The 19,305-nt window shown below is 40.8% G+C and overlaps 2 protein-coding genes across 3 annotated transcripts in view; one reads left to right on the top strand and one right to left on the bottom strand.

Annotated features, from left to right (window-relative positions):
- The window catches only part of LOC109470560 (nucleoporin p58/p45-like), a 6,965-nt gene extending 1,974 nt beyond the window's left edge, over positions 1–4,991 (bottom strand). Inside the window, exon 1 of the mRNA XM_019769524.1 lies at positions 4,740–4,991. Within this exon, the coding sequence (XP_019625083.1) occupies positions 4,740–4,882 (143 nt within the window). The 5' untranslated portion in view covers positions 4,883–4,991. The remainder of the gene's footprint in view (positions 1–4,739) is intronic.
- Positions 4,978–18,851, top strand: LOC109470605 (myotubularin-related protein 7-like). 2 transcript variants are annotated; one of them, XM_019769606.1, is made up of 16 exons: positions 4,978–5,091; positions 6,661–6,723; positions 7,429–7,545; positions 8,572–8,734; positions 9,150–9,307; positions 9,839–9,967; positions 10,429–10,563; positions 12,172–12,304; positions 12,795–12,904; positions 13,332–13,457; positions 13,832–13,881; positions 14,144–14,344; positions 14,748–14,882; positions 15,321–15,447; positions 15,866–16,351; positions 16,850–18,851. In XM_019769606.1, the coding sequence occupies exons 1-16, from the start codon at positions 5,068–5,070 to the stop codon at positions 16,991–16,993; spliced, it is 2,301 nt and encodes a 766-aa protein (XP_019625165.1). In that variant the 5' UTR covers positions 4,978–5,067; the 3' UTR covers positions 16,994–18,851. The 2 variants fall into 2 exon arrangements, with proteins under 2 accessions (XP_019625165.1, XP_019625166.1); XM_019769607.1 differs by lacking the exon at positions 6,661–6,723.
- The last annotated feature ends 454 nt before the right edge of the window (positions 18,852–19,305 follow it).

The following is a 19,305-nucleotide window of genomic DNA, read 5'->3' as shown; positions in this document are numbered from 1 at the left end:
AAAAAGGAACAAAAACAATATATGTTACGGACAAGTTGCAATCTGCAGTCACCCTACCATGCATGACATATTTTTGTAGATCAACAAAGAAGTTAGGAAGTTATAAAAGTGATTCATAGATGGAAAGAAATTAACCTTGAAGTGTGGTATATAACAACTGAGAGAAACTGTTTGGCTAAAATTCGACTGATCCTTTTGTTATGCAAACCATTGAAAGAGAATGCTGGATTAACTTGTTTACTTAACAACACTTGCTTGTTTACTTTACAGTAACCAACTAATTACTTGGGGTAAAAATGTTGTTTCAGATAAATTTTTAAAAGGAAAAGGACTTTTACTTTCTAAATTAAGATTTTCTACTACTGTATTTATATTTGCATGTAAGAAATAAAGAAGAAATTCTATATAGCTGCAGGACAAATTTGAGGACCACACCAACCATCACTAAACAGAGATGGCTGGCAGTATAAACTTCCTGGCACTTATAACCTGATAAGTCCATAAGGTCTGACATGGGATTGAGCTGTTTGGTCGCTTAAATTATGAAAGGTGTGGGACAGTTGAAAATTTGATGCGTTACAGTATGTACATCTTATAGACCTTATATGGACTCTATATGAGAGTGGTATGCATATTGAAGCTATGTTTATGATTGTATGAAATATTTATAATGTCCTTTATCCAGCTAAAAAATCATTCTCCAACCTTCAATTAAACATCTAACTTAGATTCTAAGATTGTTCAGAATCAGAGAGATAAAATCTCAACCATAAAACGCTGAATACACCCAATACCCACCAAGTTCCAGTCTGGCTCCAACCCGGGTTTATTTGACCCAACCCCCCTGTCCGTTCCAGATTTATTTGACCCAACCCCCCTGTCCGTTCCAGATTTGTTTGACCCAACCCCCCTGTCCGTTCCAGGTTTGTTTGACCCAACCCCCCTGTCCGTTCCAGATTCGTTTGACCCAACCCCCCTCGTCCATTCCAGATACATTTTACCCAACCCCTTTTCCGTTCCAGATTTGTCCTAGTATCTTTTTCATATTAGGCAATTACTAGTACGTTTTTGAGTTTTGAGCGTTAGTGCATGAGATGACTATTGAACGTATTTAAACTTGTTTGGACAGTTTCATTTTTTCAGCATTCAACATCACTATGAGGCGACTGAACTAAGCTTCCACCATATAGATTTGGGCATCGTATAATTGTATGAAGAAAAGCACCAAAAGAATGCACTGAGCATTTTCCCTGTGAGGAATTCCTCACATGGAAAATGCACAGTGCAATTTTTAGGACTGAGCAATTATGAGCAGACATGCGGAGCAAAACAGTACAAGATGGCCATGATTTTACTTTGGGACATTTCAAGTTGAAACATCTCTCACCCTTCTTCAGTGACACTAAACTGCACATGGAGGAACTAGAAAAAAACAGTTGAACAGAGAGTGAAAGACACATAAGTGTCACTGTTTTGTTATGTAAATGATGATAAGGTAGATTATGGTAATACTAATACAACACCACAGCCAGGAACAACTGCATGTACTGGAGAGTTCTATGGGAAATCCTCCCTTCCAGTTAGTGGAGTTGTAGCTGCACCTATAGATGGCCTCCTGGAAATGTCCTGAAGTAATCACCATGATAATTTATCCAGTAGTAAAGTTTGATTCGTCTTTGAATATTGTTTACCTGGATGTCTAAGTTACCTTCATCAGGGTTATAAAAAGATCAGCTTGACATTTGCGTGCCAGGTGGATCGTGCCAGGCAATCTGACGTTTCCATGTTCAAGTCTCACACAGAAAACATGCACAAGTCATGACTTGTTTGCAAAAGAGTGAGAGTGGGTATTTTGAACCCTAAGTTCTGTCAGGGATGAAAAATATGACTTGGTAGAAATTCATGACATTGTCTTGTTGTATGACAATCAATGTACAGTTTTATAGCATTGTCCTTTTATGAAAGAAGGGAGTATATATGTGATATTTTTATGATGCTCTGAGTGCAAATAGAAATTTAACGGACTTGACCTATGAAGAATCTAGATGGTTTGGTGGGGAAAACAATGGGAACCTGTAGGAACTTTGTTCAAGCAGCGCCATTGTGTTAAAACTGAGGATTCCAGGTCCATTGGCATTGGGTTTGGACTGAAAAGGAAATAAAAGGAGGTTTTGTGTTAAACAAGGAGCTGGTTAAATTTATTTCTAACCTCCTTGTTTTGCTCAACTGCATCAGAGTATTGGTTTTGAAAATTCAAGATAATTCACACTAGCCTGGCCCACACCTTCAGTCCTTTAGTGTTGTAAACACTGTACTCTAATAGTCTAAAAATTAAATCACGACTTCTTATTCTTTCGGCAAATCAAATGACTTTGTGTAAACCTGACTGTCCTGAACTTTTACCCTAGAATTTTATTTTGCTGAAGTGACTTTGGCCTGAGATAATTCAGCATAATCTGATAACACAACAATGTCTGAGCAAACAATAGGAACTCATTAGGACATGGAGCCAGTAATTAGCATTTCAATGAGTTACAGTAGCTGGTTGTGTGGAAACTGAAATCCTGGTACACCAAAAGTCTAGTACAAGTCAACTAGAACCCTTGGATAGGAAAAGAACCTAAAAATAATGAAAAGTACTCGTAAATCAAAGTTTTTTAACAAATGCAAAATAATTGTCCAATAAAGCAGTTCAATTTTAGATGGTCTGTAAAAGATTTTTTTGAATGATGTTAGACCAAAATAACCACTAGTACCAGACTATTTACGAGAATATTTGCCAGGCTAGTTTGGCCTGGCCACCTTCGGGTTTGACTTCGGAGGGTAACTGGATTATATCCGGATAAAAACAACCTTCTACAGACTGACTCCCCAGGCCAATCCTTTTTGCCGAAATACATATGCCACAATCCATAATCCATAATCCCACAGAAAAGCCTGGTGGAGGCTGCTAAATAACAACAAATGTGTCTTATCTGAGAAATTTTACCCATATTTTAGTCAGGTATATTTGGCATATGAACTTTGCATTCAATCACCCAAACAATTAGGTGCATAAAAGACATTGGGTGTACTATGTGAAACAAGATTACTAGATGGCGTTAAAAAAACCTCACACAAAAAGCCAGGTTGGCTCCTTGGCAGTTTCTTCTGACTTTGAAAAATCACTATCGGTTTCTTCTTCAACATTGGGCTACCAGAATATCTGGGTGCACTCAGAAAAAGATTGGGTGTACAGCTCCAATTTTTGGTGCACCCTGAGTATTTTGAGCCCTGATTTGTAGTTCAATGCATCAAATCGGGCAAAACAATGGACAGGAGTGAGTGATACCCAGTTCATGTGACTTGTTGTTGGTTACACTCAGATTCACACTTGCACTTGAATATTATCTAAATGACTGAAAAGAAAATCAAAGACAATTTTTATTCTTTTATAAGTTACAAGAGCATTTGCAAAACAACCTATGCAGTTGACTCCATATTCAGTTGAACCAAGGAGCGAGCTTATACTCAAGTACTATAGTTATAGCGAAACTAGATAAAAAAGGAACAAAAACAATATATGTTACGGACAAGTTGCAATCTGCAGTCACCCTACCATGCATGACATATTTTTGTAGATCAACAAAGAAGTTAGGAAGTTATAAAAGTGATTCATAGATGGAAAGAAATTAACCTTGAAGTGTGGTATATAACAACTGAGAGAAACTGTTTGGCTAAAATTCGACTGATCCTTTTGTTATGCAAACCATTGAAAGAGAATGCTGGATTAACTTGTTTACTTAACAACACTTGCTTGTTTACTTTACAGTAACCAACTAATTACTTGGGGTAAAAATGTTGTTTCAGATAAATTTTTAAAAGGAAAAGGACTTTTACTTTCTAAATTAAGATTTTCTACTACTGTATTTATATTTGCATGTAAGAAATAAAGAAGAAATTCTATATAGCTGCAGGACAAATTTGAGGACCACACCAACCATCACTAAACAGAGATGGCTGGCAGTATAAACTTCCTGGCACTTATAACCTGATAAGTCCATAAGGTCTGACATGGGATTGAGCTGTTTGGTCGCTTAAATTATGAAAGGTGTGGGACAGTTGAAAATTTGATGCGTTACAGTATGTACATCTTATAGACCTTATATGGACTCTATATGAGAGTGGTATGCATATTGAAGCTATGTTTATGATTGTATGAAATATTTATAATGTCCTTTATCCAGCTAAAAAATCATTCTCCAACCTTCAATTAAACATCTAACTTAGATTCTAAGATTGTTCAGAATCAGAGAGATAAAATCTCAACCATAAAACGCTGAATACACCCAATACCCACCAAGTTCCAGTCTGGCTCCAACCCGGGTTTATTTGACCCAACCCCCCTGTCCGTTCCAGGTTTATTTGACCCAACCCCCCTGTCCGTTCCAGGTTTATTTGACCCAACCCCCCTGTCCGTTCCAGGTTTATTTGACCCAACCCCCCTGTCCGTTCCAGATTTGTTTGACCCAACCCCCCTGTCCGTTCCAGATCCATTTTACCCAACCCCCCTGTCCGTTCCAGGTTTGTTTGACCCAACCCCCCTGTCCAGTCCAGATTTGGTTGACCCAACCCCCCTGTCCATTCCAGGTATTTGACCCAACCCCCCTGTCCAGTCCAGGTATTTTACCCACCCCCCCTGTCCAGTCCAACCTCTTCCGCCCCCCATTCTCCTTTATTTTTTGGAATAGCCCATTTACCTAGTTGCCGTTGTCGTAGCTGGTGTTCCGAAAGAGAGTCCGCCGACTGTAGAAGTGGCAGCAGGAGCTGGCATGGCGAACAGGCTTCCCTGTGCTGGCTGGGCCGGCGTCTGCCCAAACGTGAACCCACCGGTGGGCGGCATTGCCTCAGAATTCTCTCAGAGCACCAAACAGACTACAAAAATCCCGTAGAGACGCAAAATTCACTGATAAAAAGTAAAACTCGCGACACTTTTTATCGAAAAACCGCCATGTTGCTACAGTGCATGATGGGTAGCCGGGAACGCCGGCCCCGGATGTGTCATGGCGGTCGAGTGAAAAAAAGAAGATGGAACACATACGAACTCCCAAGGTTTGTGCCTTTATCTCGTCAACACAACCTTCTTTGTCTTCAGTGTGCATTCCGAATGTTTACTTATAGTCTATAGAGGGTATCTGCGAAGTTTTGTGTTCTTGCGTCTTGAAACTTTGGTGCAAGGAGCTGTTAAAGTTGATGAGGTTGATGTGGTGTTGTCATCTTCCGGTATGTTTCCGATGCTGGTTTCCGGGCATAATTATTCCGACTTCGTCATTAATATTTTACGTAATAAAGAAATCACGTGTGGGGGGGTTGTCTCAACAACTGCCATAAAAAATAGGTTTCTGTCTAAGAAAATAAACTGTTAGCTGTGCAGAACTATTGCCCTACTTCCGATTAAATATTTGCTAGAATTTTTCTTCAGTGACTGAGTGTGTCGTGTTTAGATGTAAGTCTCGTGACACACCATGACATCATGCAGTTCAGATGTACACCAAAACAGACCGTATCTCCCGTCAGAGATGTTGTTTATACGTATTTATGTTGACACCGTTGTGTCGCACAGCCTACTTAGTATTATTTGGGGTATGCATAATTTAGAAGGGTTGCATCATCATTATGGTAATCAGTGATTGCACCTATCCCTGTTATCCCAAAAGGGGGAGGGGTAGTAGACAGGGGGTGTGGCTCTGGGTGGATGCATGGACAACTGTACCATGTGGTACTCTCCAAACAGGTCTTGTGGTGGCTGCAAAGACAGTATCAAATTGGCCAGGCAGTTACCATTTGCCACCTAGAATTTCGTAGAAAAAAGATACAAGTACTAGGTACAGGAAAGAAAGCCTGATAAAAATTCCTAAAAACATGTAAAAAAAAATAAGCAAAAGCCTAAACCTCAGCTTAGAGAATAATCTTGTGGCAGATTATCATGAAAGCACAAAATGGCTTCATGGATTTTGCCAGGTTTGCCATACAGATTTATAATTCATAGCAAGTATTGATTAAGTCCAGGTGTGTCTACTTGAGAGAGAATACAGAAGACAGAGGTCAAGCACTGCGTATTGATTGATAAGTCTCTGTGTTTCGAAGATGTGATGCTTCGCAGTGATGAGCCAAATCATGACACTTTTCTTACATTTGAAGTGTTCCACAGAAGAAAGATGAAACAATGTTATATTTAAAAAATTGTATAGACACCGAGGTGAAGACTTTTCCTGGGATCTTGCTGAGATGTACCTTACAGATATCGGTGGGGAAATGGTTAAAATTTTGATGTGCAATGGCTGGCTGACCTTGAAAACTGAATATTTACTACAGGAAAACCATTATTTCTGCATGAAATTCAAGTTACTTTTGATGAAACTTGATTTTAGTTGTCCTTATTTGTGTTGTGTCTTCCACAAATCATAGCTCTACCTTAAGAGTATCTGATGTTTTCCTCATTTAATCTTTTTGTTATTTTCATTTTTACTGATTTCAATTTGAACTTGTTATATTGTATTATTACTAGTATTATGTTGTGTCGCAAAATTGTTTGCTACATGTAGTAGAACCTGCTTGTTTCCGGCAGCCACGACATTGTGACATCAAACTATTGACCACTTCCTCACCTTTCTGTTTCAGGGGTCGATTAATAAGGGTGCACAAAAGCCCCATGCACCGCCTGATTTTTTCATGCCAGTCCAGGTAAATTTGCAGAACAGGTGTCTGTGCACTGGCTGCATGGGAGTTGTGTACGTAGGGGAAGGGTTTAGCTTACTAAATGTGCTTGAATGATGATGCAGTTATTGGTGATAATCCTCAAAACAGGTCACGTGACAATTCAGAGCCCAATCCTAATGCTACATGCTTATGCAACAATCATGATGCAGCTTGCTAACACTGTGGCAATTTAATACCTTGCATTTCATTTTTAAAAAGGTACAGAAAAAGCAATTAACACATTTGACAGCTTGCTGGTAGCTTCTGGCAATTCACGTTGATAAGTGCATCATTCATGGAAGGAACTTAAAAATTTAGAGGACTTCTTTCTGTAAAATCTTCTCAACTGTCCAGTAATATCAAATCATTAATGTTTCTGTGGTCTATCAGTTGTCTTGACCAAGGCTCAAAATACCTGTATCAGAACAATTAAAAATTCTTGCAGATTACCCTGTAGTTTCGTTGTCAAATCTTTGATCAGCTATTCTTCTTGTCTTGCACCTGACATGGCATGGCAAGTTAATTGATACTTATACACATGTACTTACAATGTTGTTTTCCTTGTACATTTGAGTGTATTGATTCTACCGTATCCAGTGCCCACAGTGCTGTGTGTTGCTGTCCTGAGCCCCCCCCCTGATTAACCTTTTTGAGAACAGTGAAGACCCTTTATTTCCCTGTACCCTGTAGGTAGAGAATGTCCGGCTCCAGGACCGGTTCAACACCAGGAAACCGGCCGTCGGGACGCTCTACCTCACTGCCACCCACCTCATCTTTGTCGACCCCAACAGTAAGAGGGAAACATGGGTAAGTGTAGTCTGAAGAGAAGGGTGTTTCAGAAAAGAGCTCCCAGGTGTTATTGTTGAAACCAGTGGATGCTTCCTAGTACCTGAAACATCTGGCTGTTTTCAAAATCTATCCTATATATTCCAGTTGGTTGAGTAACCTTGGTATCTCATTACTTGGGTGTCTAACCTTCATCGAAATGTCACCAGCATACTTTTAGTTTCTAATGATTAACCACAAAGCAAACACCCTCAGCCCCCTTACAGAATTAATTACTTAACTGCATGATTGTCATCTGTAACCTTGCATTATGCCCCACCATATTTGATGTCCATGAAATTAGATATTTCCAGACAGTAATTTTCAGTACAGGGACAGCTGTAGAGAGAACAACCAAGGATCAACCATCTGCTAATGTCTAATTTTTGTTACTGCAAAATAATTTCTTACTGTATGTTTTGGTTAATTAACTCCTTAGATCTGTGGTGAAATGTTGTTGACATGGTTCTATCTGTCCTGGGAGAGAAAATTGTTTAATAACCCCGGTATGCATAATTCATCAGGACTTCCTAGTCACGCAACCAGCATCCGGGTTCTTTTTTCAACCTTGAATGCTCACATGCTCAACAGCTGTCCTAATATGAAATGACAATGTCTATAGACAGGAGTGATGTTTCAAATTGGGGTTTCTCTTTTGCACTGGAATTTTTTTTGGGTGAAAAAAAAAACTCCAATGCAAAAGAGAAACCCCAATAAAAAAGCCTAAAAACACACCAAAAATAACCCCAAACCCAAACCTCTGCTTGGAGAGTATAAGCAAATGTCCATTTGAAACTGACTGGCAGAAAATAATTTTTGTGTACACGTACCCTTATTGATTCATTTTATTCATCTAAGTAGAAATTGTAAATGAATTTTCAATACCTACTGTACTATTTGCAACTTGTATGGAATATATCTCTATAAATGTACATGTACAGGTATGACAAAATGGTTTCATTGGAGATTTAAGCTGACTTCTCCCCTGTAATGTCTGATGACCCCCAGGTCCTCCACATGCACATAGACTCCGTGGAGAAACTGCCATTAACCACTGTAGGGTCTCCCCTCCTCATCCGCTGCAAGACGTTCCAGACTGTCACCTTCGTCATCGCCAAGGAGAGGGAATGTCACGACATCTTCGAATCCTTAATTATGTTGTCTAAACCAGGTCAGACTCGTGCTTTTGTTTGTTGAATCTTTACCTTAAGAATTGCGTTTCCAATTAAAACTTTATAAACCTTTATGTACTATCTCATGATCCTTTTCAAAGAGTTACATCAATGTCATAAATTGTGTTGATTTTTTATAAATGTGCTTATCAATAATTTTAGCTAGTTAGCAACTCATTTAAGTTTCATTCTGTATCCTTCTGTACATACCGTTGTATTTTACCTTTAAGGTGCATGAAAAAATTACAACTTTTCCTTTCCCAGGCTCCATTACGGAGCTGTATTCATTCCAGTACCACATTAATTATAGCTATTTCTTAACCAATTTAAGCTTCATCTATTATTCTGTATCCTTCTGTATTTTACCTGAAGATGCTTGAAAAATTGCAACCTTTTTGTTTTCCCCTTTCCCAGCCACCATTACGGAGCTGTATGCATTCCAGTACAACCCGCAGGCCACACTACTGGACCACGGGGACGGCTGGAGCTACTTCAGTCTGGAGAATGAGTTCTCCCGACAGGGGCTGCCCAACAACAGATGGGTCCACTCTCCTATCAACAAGGACTATCAGGTAGGGGGGTCGCCACACGTGTTTATTTATTTTTCCATTTTAAAATGGCTGGGTAGTCCATTCAGCTAGTAGAAGCGGCTTTCCATTGTGGCCCAGCATACAATTTCATAGGACAGGACATGATTACATTTAGTCAGACAACAAAAGGTGGACAACAGTAGGGCTGAGGGCCCTGCCTCAGTTGTTTCTTTTCCAGTCTAGTAGCTAGAGGTGGTTTAATGACTGAATGGCTAGACTTGCACACACAAAATTGAGAGATTGCGGCTTCGATCCCTTGCATTCCTTGCTAAACGTTGTGTTCAAGGCACTTTGCACGGCTTTCATCACTCCACCCAGGTGTAAAATGGGTACCTGACTTCAGTTGGGGAAATAACAGGTGGTGGAGGGAAAGGGATGGGCTTAGCCTTCCAATTCTGTGTCTTTGACATATCAGTAGGACTTATTTTGTACAGAAAATGGCAGACCCTGTGGCTTTTTTCTTTTCTCCTAACAGATAAATAGTGTTGATATTTGTTATTTTTGTGTGCCCAGATCTGTGACACATATCCTCGCACCCTGTTTGTCCCCGCCGGTGCCACCACGCCCATCCTGCTGGGGAGTTCCAAGTTCAGAAGCAGGGGCAGGCTACCTGTGCTGTCATACTATCACAAGGACAACCATGTAAGTCTACACGTAACAACACAGTACCAAGAGTTACATACCTGAGGCAAAGGTGGTATAACATCATTTATGTAAGGCCACGTTAACCTTAATTCTATCAGTGTTGAAACAATTTTAGGTCCAAATACTAAACGTAATGTAGATCCTGTCATGAAAGTTCATCTGTGTTGGTAGTTACATGTTTAAAGTTAAAACTTTAGATCCAACACAATGTAGTTCTCTCACCTAGAGCTTTCGACCAGTCAATCTGGTGTTCCTCAGTAGACTGACCCAGTGAAGCTTGTCACGTGGCTTCTTTGAAGTGTGGCGTCAACACTGGGTCAAAGGTATCTGGTAGACGATGTCGCCCCCCACCGCGGTTGAGTGAAGGGTGATGGGCCCTGATGTAATGTATTAGTAGTTACTGTTTGCGTGGTGGTGATTGGTGCATTGACATGTCCCGTTGCCATGGTGTCTCCCAGGCAACCATCTGCAGGTGCAGCCAGCCCCTGTCCGGGTTTAGTGCCAGGTGTCTGGAGGATGAACAGATGCTGCAGGCCATCATGAGGGCAAACCCCAACTGTAACTTCATGTACGTGGTGGACACAAGACCCAAGGTTAGCTCTCAGTACAGCCCAGTCTTTTCACTACCATCATTAGGTATTATTTAAACAACAACAACAAAAAAACTGTTTACAGTTAGATGTGCAAAGGTTAGGTGTAACAAGTTGTCTGGTGTAGTATAGCCAGCTGCTGCCACACCATGTGCTTGCAAAGGCTGGTTTGTTACAAGGTATACATGTACAGATGTAGACAGATACCTTTGCATTCTCTACTAAGAATGCTTATTGCCATGTGAGTAAGAGACTTAGTTACAAATGTAGACCATCTACACAGTAATACAGAAAATGTCATACTTTTCACCTTCCATCCCCACAAGCTGTCATAAACATGTCTGCTAGACTGATGTAGAAGGTGTACAAGTACAGAGACCTGCAATAGATAAGCAATATCAGAGGTACTAGTATGACCCTACCGACCTGCCGAACTCTAAGGTTTAAAGGAGTACTAACCTCCAGAACGAAGTGCTATTTTCCGATACATCATGCTGCAATGAATACATAACTAGCCGACTTTTTACATAATTTCGCTTGTACAAGTTGCGCGGCGCATGTTTGTAAAGTGATATTAATATCATTTTCCCCCATGCTGAACCACAATTGATACATCCGGGAACTCTGGCTTACGCAATACTCATACACTTCAGGTCAACATAAACATTTTTTGGCGAAAATGGTAGGAGACAAGCACACTAACAAGCTGATTATTGAGAAATTACTTGCTTTACTTTGCTTGACCTGTGGCTTGGATATTATAATATCATGATGTCGAATACAGTGGGCGCCAGTTTCATCCTGTGTGTTTTGAGTTTCTCAACTCATTTGCATGTAAGTATAACTTGAACAGATAATTAGATTACACCACTTATGAAAAAGATAACTAGATTACGCCGTTTTTTTCATCATCAATATTTGCGGCATAAATGAGGGGCGATAAGGACACCAAGAAGGGCAATGGTTGGTAAGATACCAAAGAACACAAAACGGTACGAATTTTTCTTATCGCCCCCGAAATGAGGTCTGTAACGTAACTTTTTGTTTAAAACATAGGCACTAATGGGGTAGCGTGGTGTATTCTGGGATAGTTTTGAGGGTATTTGGAGAGTTTGTCCTGGATTCGATGCGTTTTAAGGCTTGCTCGCAAAATGGGCATTTAATTATATACTGTAAAATAATATGCATTTTTCACTTCAAAAAATAAATGCCTGTCGAAATATAGCACCCCTTTCTGGAGGTTAGTACTCCTTTAAGAACAGTCCTGTACCGTCGATGTTGCGGATCCTGAACGCTAATTGATATTAGAAGCAATTGCCACTAAAGTATTATTTTAAAATGTATTATTTTAAAGCTATGTATTATTTTAAAACTTTGTTGTAAATATTTTTAATGTGTCCTGCACAATATGTATGTACAGAAGGCGCAATTCAGCCTGTCTGGCTGCAATGTCTTTTATCAATAAACCATTTTTGATTGATTGATTGATTGATACCAGTGGTAGAAATACTTATTGCTAGATAGCTTTAAAAATGTTTACAGATGTGCAAAGGTTAGGTGTAAAGTAGCAATATCAAAAGTAAACTAAGTGGATGATATGGTCTGTTACAGATCAACGCCATGGTGAACAAGGCAGCTGGGAAGGGCTACGAGAGCACAGACTTCTACTCCAACATCCGCTTCCAGTTCCTGGGAATCGAGAACATCCACGTCATGAGAAACAGTCTGGACAAGCTCATAGAGGGTAGGATTGAACTCGAGACTTTTCCTGTAAAGATACACAAATTTGATTTGCTGGTTCTCAGATTTTTTTCAGAAAAAAAATGAATTGACAGGGAAAAAAAAACACCTGAGCATCCTATGATAGCCCCAAATGCTATGATACGAGCCATGAAGTCATCATACCAGCCAGGTTTGTAATTCAAACAATGAATTTCAAACTTCTAATCAACTCCTGCATTAGACGGAAAAACTGTGACAACTCTGAAGAGAAGGTATTTCCTTCAACTGTTGGGGCCAAAATGTGAGCATTTTGGAATTGGTTCAGAGGCTGAAATGTTTGTTTTTTTTGCAAATCAGAAAAAAATGAAGCAGGCGAATCAGTGAACCAACAAATTAAATTGGTGTGGCCTAATACAGATGCAGTATCATTTCTCATACCAGTAACCAGTCACATTTTAATCTTGCTTCATTATAGTCCAGTTTTGCTGACAGAAATGTTGTTGTCCTCATAGTGTGTGACCTGAAGAACCCATCTGTTGGAGACTTCCTGAGTGGACTGGAGAACAGCAGCTGGCTCAAGCACATCAAAGCCATCATGGACACCTCACTCTTCATAGCAAAGGTCAGGAGTTACACATCATATACCAACTGTTACTCACCAGGACTCAAAATGTTTTTTCTCCATACCTACAGGTTTGAAATTTACCTGCACCAGACACATTTTACCTGCACCACTCAGATCTTAGGAAGTATGGATCATATAAAAACTTTTCAGAAACCATTGCCTTTATTTTCTTTACACTGCCATTATTTCTTTAGCACATCATGGTGATGACCATCAATGCAGGTAATGAATATATGTAAACCCAATACGCATGGACCAGTGCAAGTTAGGTGCAGGAAGACATCAGAAATACCTGCACAGCTTCAATTTTACCTGCACGAACCTGCATATGTAGGTAGTGTTTTGAACTTCTACCATAGAATTGGTTTGTAACTGAAGCCATAGCAGATCTAAAGTTAAAACAGTTGCCTGCTGTTCCCTCCAGGCTGTTCTTGATGAACATGCCAGCGTGCTGGTCCACTGTTCTGACGGCTGGGACAGAACAGCGCAGACCTGCTCCTTGGCTGGGCTGTTCCTCGACCCTTACTTCAGGACTCTCCAAGGCTTCCAGGTTAGTGTCACCCACATCATCAGTAGGATTGTATACAGTGCCTTGTGTACATCCATGCTGGCATTAAATCCAATTATTGTTCATTTGATGAAACCAGTCCTAGAATTTGCCTTGGCTGCTACCAGGTATCTTCACAATGTGGCTATTAGTAAATGAGTATTAGATCTGACTGTACAATGACCCCTAGGTCGTTAATGCTGTCAGCAGAGGATACTGTAGTATCAGAAATATAGTAAGTACATGTATACAGGATTGTAGGAGTATACCAAGAGAGTATGTTCCCCTAAAAAAGAAAAAATAGGGAAAATGAAAGGTGACAAGACAACAAAAATGTATCATATTCACTCACCTGGCTGTTTCCCACTTATTCACAGGCACTGATCGAAAAGGAGTGGCTCGACTTTGGGCACAAGTTCACAGATAGGTATGGGTCTTAAGATATAATTACTGGTTTTAGGTTATTGCTACATGTATATTAGGTTGGATTTGTTTATATGTTAATCAAGCATAATAGATTATACATATAATCTGCGAGGTTACTGTTTTCCCGTGTGTTACCTTGAATTGTAAGGCATGTGTTTGGTCTCATACAAATTTTTATACCCTAATTGATGATACGTAACAGCAAGGAGGTTAAAACCTCCTTGGTAACAGTATCTAAAGAACAAAACCCTCTGTGTCCCCAGACTTGGCCTGACAGCAGTAGAGGAGAAGGAGGTGTCTCCAGTGTTTACCCAGTTTGTGGAGTGTGTGTGGCAGCTGACTCAGCAGTTCCCGTGTGCGTTCCAGTTTAACGAGACCTTCCTCCTCACCCTGCACGACCACGCCTACTCATGCCAGTTCGGCACCTTCCTGGGAAACTGTCAGAGGGAACGCGAGGAGCTCAGGTCACTAGCACTTCTGTATTTTTTTTAGTATAGCCTGTATAACCGCCCTTCGGCATAACACACCAGCTTGCACACTTCATTTGCTTCCTCAGATTCTGAAAAGGACTTGTCTAATGAACCACAGTAAAATCACAAATCTGTAAGAGGGAGTAAGTTTTACAATCTGTATCTGTATAGCCGGTATAACTGCACTGTGGTGTAACACACCATCTTCGCAGGCATGCTGCGCGGCGCGGCTGCATTACATCAAACAACCTGTTACACCTAACTCTAAACATTGCTTAAAAAGTAAAGCTATCTAATGATAATGCCCCTACTGTACTTGGTGACAGCGAGTTCCACTCTGCGATAATTCTAGTAAAGAATGATGTCTTACATGTAGTTGATTCCCTTCCCACTGCAGCCTGAGCACAAAGACCTACTCCCTGTGGGGCTACATGAGGAAGAACATGAGTGACTACGTCAACCCTCTGTACCGCAGGGACCACCCTGTCACTAAGGGAGTCCTGTTTCCCAACACTGCACCACAGAACTTCAAGTAGGCCTTCTGTCTTACTGATTTCTCTCTTCTAGAACTGTCAGGGCTTGAAATACTGGGTGCACCCAAGTTTGGAGCTGTGCACCCAGTTTTTTTCTGTTGGTGCACCAGTGCACCCAAATATTTTTGTAGGTTTAGGTGTGTAAAGATGTTAGATGTATAGTATACAGCATATTCTTAACATCTACGTGTTAGAAAAATAATAAAACCATTGTTTTGGTACTCTACTTTAGAAATGAAACATTTAGTAGTTTTTGCTGATATTCAACTTATTTTATCTGATGGATCCCTACTGATGTTAGCCAGACTAGCAAGAAATAGGAGACTGTGGAACGCTAGACTGTAGCATGAGACCTTGTTGGTCTGTTCATGTAAAACATACAGCTGATTGTTTTGAAAGTAGTTGTACAGTCTAATGGCCATGTTTGTTGTGTTTAGGTTCTGGCGTGGCATGTACAACAGGTATGAGAGCGGAGTCCACCCCCGGGAGTCAGTCACTGACACTGTCAGCGCCATGAAAGACCACTCAGCCTCCCTGGAGGACCACGTCAGGCTACTCGAGAAGGTGACTTCTGTTTGTTTGTTTGTTTGTTTGTTTGTTTGTTTGTTTGTTTGGTTGGATAACTGGTAAACCCCCTTTTGTTGTAACACACCAGTTTTGTACATGTAAATACAAGCTGCGTAAGACCGGACTGTAAGGTTTGAACCACTCACACCGGGAAGGACCCCTACTCTTTTTGATAAGTGCAGTGGGTTCTTTAACATTCATGTGGCTCTCCCCAAACACGGGACCACCATTTAACGCCCTATCCGAGGGACGTCCCTAACCAAAGCTAGGTACTCATTTCCATCTGAGTGGAGTGAGGAAAGTCGTGTAAAGTGCCATTTCCAGAGTGCAAAAAATCAATACTGTATTTCCTCTGATAACTTAGCTAAAAGAATCTGCAAACAATGGTCTAATTCATCCTGTTTCCATGTTACAGAGAATAGCTGGCGTTAAGAAGCTGCTAGGTAAAGACACCACAGTGCTGTCGCCTGACCAGCAAGCCAAGGGTGACAGCAGTCCAGAAGCCGTGGACAGCAGCAATGCTGTACCCACAGAGGATGGCCGTAGTGAAGACAATGTAGCTAACGCTGTATCTGATGCAAGTAGTGAGTCAGGGATTGAAGACGTTCAATCTCCTCTGAACGGGGACAGTGCAAGCACAGAGGAGAACGAGGAAAAGCAGGATGACAAAGAGGACACTTTGAACAGTACCCATGACCTTGAGGAGGAGGCTGAAGGTCGTGACGTTCCTGAGACGAATGTCAAGGTGGAGAACTCTCCGTCTGGAGGAGCCGGTGATGCCACGGACATGTCGCTGAATCGCTTGTCCCTTGAGATGGACTCGGTGGCCCTGGAGTGGAAAGCCTTTAGGAATATCCGCCAGTGTTCGTGTGAAACCCCGCTGGACGCTTTTAACAAGAAAGTAAGAAATACATGCTTTGTGTGGGATGTTTTCAGCTTAGTCCTATTGTTGATAGAAATTGAAAAGTTCAGAACAATGTCTGATAACTGGTCAAAGATGACAAATAGGATCTTTACCATACTCACTATGTTAGCTATCTCCTTACTATGAGTACGACTGTTTTGGCATCAACTCTGTGCTGGTTTTACAAGATTTGGCAGCATAATGATGTTTGAAGACCAAGTTTGGTAACAATTTGGAAAGATAGGCTTTTGAAGGACTTGTGTCAGTACAGGTAACATCCTTTTGGGGGAGTTACAGATACAAGTTGTCCAAACCTGTGCCGGACAGGTGTGGTTGTCTCTGCATCTCCAGTTGTCAGTTAGACAAGAGTGACTCTAGGTAAAGTGGGGGTGGTCAGGCTCACTTCACCTAGAGTCACTCTTGTCTAACTGACAACTGAGGGAATGCAGAAGACAATTTACAGTTTTTAAAATTTGACCTTATCTCCTCTTGCAGTACCACTGCTGGCGATGTGGTGATGTGTTCTGTACCCGATGTATCGACAAACAGACGGCGATCCCCGGGCACTACTCTCAACGTCCCGTCCCTGTCTGCAGAACGTGTTACAAGCACCTTAAACTGGAGAGCTCGCTGTCATAACTCTCACCATCATCCACAACGCTCAAAACTTCCCCGCTGCAAGTTCTCAGAACGTGATGTGGTAGTCTAAAGGTTGGGTTTACGACAGATGGTCTTTAGTAGTAAACTTTAAGAGAAAAAGATTTGAACTGGCTCTAGTCACTTTCCTGTGATCATACTGCTTTCCCTATATACAGATTTGAAACATTCAAATGTTGTTCAGTGTGCGCTGCAGCACTTGATAACACAAACTTAATGTGCAGTATGGAAAAAAATCATGCCAACTTTGGTGATATTTTACCTGTATGTTGTTGTATCAGACAATTTTTTCGGTTTAGACCAGGAAATTTAGCTGGTGTGTTACGCCAAAGGGCGGGTATACCGGCTATCCAGATACAGACCAAGAGCTATTTCAAATTTTTTGTGTCACTTAAAGTATTTAATGGTGTAGTCAGATGTGTAAAACCTACATGTATAAGCAGAGAGAGTAGCAGCACTGAAACATTTATACATGATTGCGACTCGTTGATGTCAGGCTTAATTTTTTGTTTAACATTTCATAAAAAATATTGTTGAGGGCTTCTCCTATGTCTAATATTGTTGCTCAAGGAAAAACATTTCACTCAAACTTAACCAGGATCAAAATATGCAGCAAGAACTGCATATTATAATTGCAACTGGTAGTTTTTGCTGTATTATTTGCTGACTATGAATTACTTTGTTAAATTTGTCACATGACAGTAAAACAAAGGCATACCTTAAGTAAGTGACCACAAGCATGTTATTAATTCTTGTTAGCCAGGATATGAGCTATTTTTACTAGATGAATTTCATCTTATGTAATTAATCAGTGGAACAAAACATGCACACAATAATTGTTACAGACATATGTATTTGAAAAGTTTGATTTAACAGAATATTGAGAAGTTAAATTTATTGATCTTTATGTAGAGAACAATAGGGAAACCTACTAGTATTCTCAGAGGGTTCTGAATGGTTCTCAGCTGTTAGAACCCATGTAAATACAACAGACTTCTGAGGGAAGCAGTCTGGTTCAACCAGGGCTGGAGATTTCTCCATCTTGTCTTCCGTAATTCTGACACGTTTGTTTAGCTTTGTGTTATGTATGATCTTACAAAGTTAAGCCATGGGTGAGACATGCCCCCTCCAAGACGTAACTTCAACCACCAATGGTAGAACATATCCAGCTATGACAGGAACTGAAAGGGAGTATAACCTGTGTGGTGTGTGGCATAATGACAGGGTGTTTGGCCAAGAACCTAGAGGTCCTTGGTTTGAATCCTGTCACGTCACCGATCTTGTGCCCTTGGGAAAGGCACTTTGCACAACTTTCCTCTCTCCACCCAGGTGTAAAATGGGTACCTGACTTCGGTTGGGGAGGTAAAAGGTGGTGGAAGGAGAGGGATGGGCTCCACCTTCCAATACCGTGCCCTCGACACAGTGGATAACAACCCACTACCCCTACGGCCTCAAAAAAGGCTATGGGATACCTTTACCATTACCTTACAGTTCCTGGTACATATTTCAGGTTTGCAGTAAACACTATTCTTTGATTCAAGAGATTCGTACATGTGCAAAGGCTAGATTCGTTGTCGTATTGACTTGTATGCTGAAGTGAGGTCCGCAATCCGCATGATGAAACAATTAGTGCAATCCATGCAATGCAAATAGGTTTAATAACACAATGTTCTCTATTTATTTTCCAGGATTTACAATGATAGCCCTGTGCTGAATATATGTGTATGATGTGTTGTGTTTGTAATTAGGGAAGTGTAAAACATTCTGCATTACAAGTACATGTACTATACACGTTGTGATGAAGCCGGTGTAAAAAGTAAATAAACAAGATGTGATGTGAGGGTATCCTTCTCAGGGTTTTGCTCAAATTGTATACAGGTGGAAGGCAGCTACTAATAGACTACATGAATTTAGCTTACTGATATTGTAACAATGTGAACTGAAACCTGTCAACGCTGTGAACTGAAACCTGTCAAAAAGCCCTTTGTTGACTGCCTATCCTGCAGTCAACAAATGTTAGCCTCTACCAGGCTTCGGGAGGTGGCTGGAAAGAGTAGAGATTGGCCAAATACATGTAGAGAGATAACATGCCAAGGGAGTTGGTCCGCTAGAGTGCATTTTGCCACACCTGTGGGTCGCAAAATTGTAAAAACCGAAAGGGGCGAGCAGGTCACAACCGGGGATCGAACACGAGTTGTCCGCTTTGGCGGTCACCAACGCTAACCACTACACTAAAAGGTCGCACGACCGTTTAGCATGGTCAGTTAGCGGAGGATAAACCCCACTGTTACACT

Source organism: Branchiostoma belcheri, unplaced genomic scaffold, assembly GCF_001625305.1.
Source record: "Branchiostoma belcheri isolate BF01 breed outbred unplaced genomic scaffold, Haploidv18h27 scaffold23, whole genome shotgun sequence".
Lineage (NCBI taxonomy): Eukaryota > Metazoa > Chordata > Leptocardii > Amphioxiformes > Branchiostomatidae > Branchiostoma > Branchiostoma belcheri.
Note: the sequence above shows the minus strand (reverse complement) of the source record. Positions and strands in the feature narration are given on the sequence as shown.

Excerpts from the sequence above, each read along its gene's own strand:
- LOC109470605 (XM_019769606.1), top strand. The coding sequence starts at position 5,068 with ATGGAACACATACGAACTCCCAAG. Across the intron at positions 8,735-9,149 it reads AATTATGTTGTCTAAACCAG|CCACCATTACGGAGCTGTAT; the intron begins GTCAGACTCGTG and ends CCCCTTTCCCAG. Across the intron at positions 9,308-9,838 it reads CTATCAACAAGGACTATCAG|ATCTGTGACACATATCCTCG; the intron begins GTAGGGGGGTCG and ends TTGTGTGCCCAG.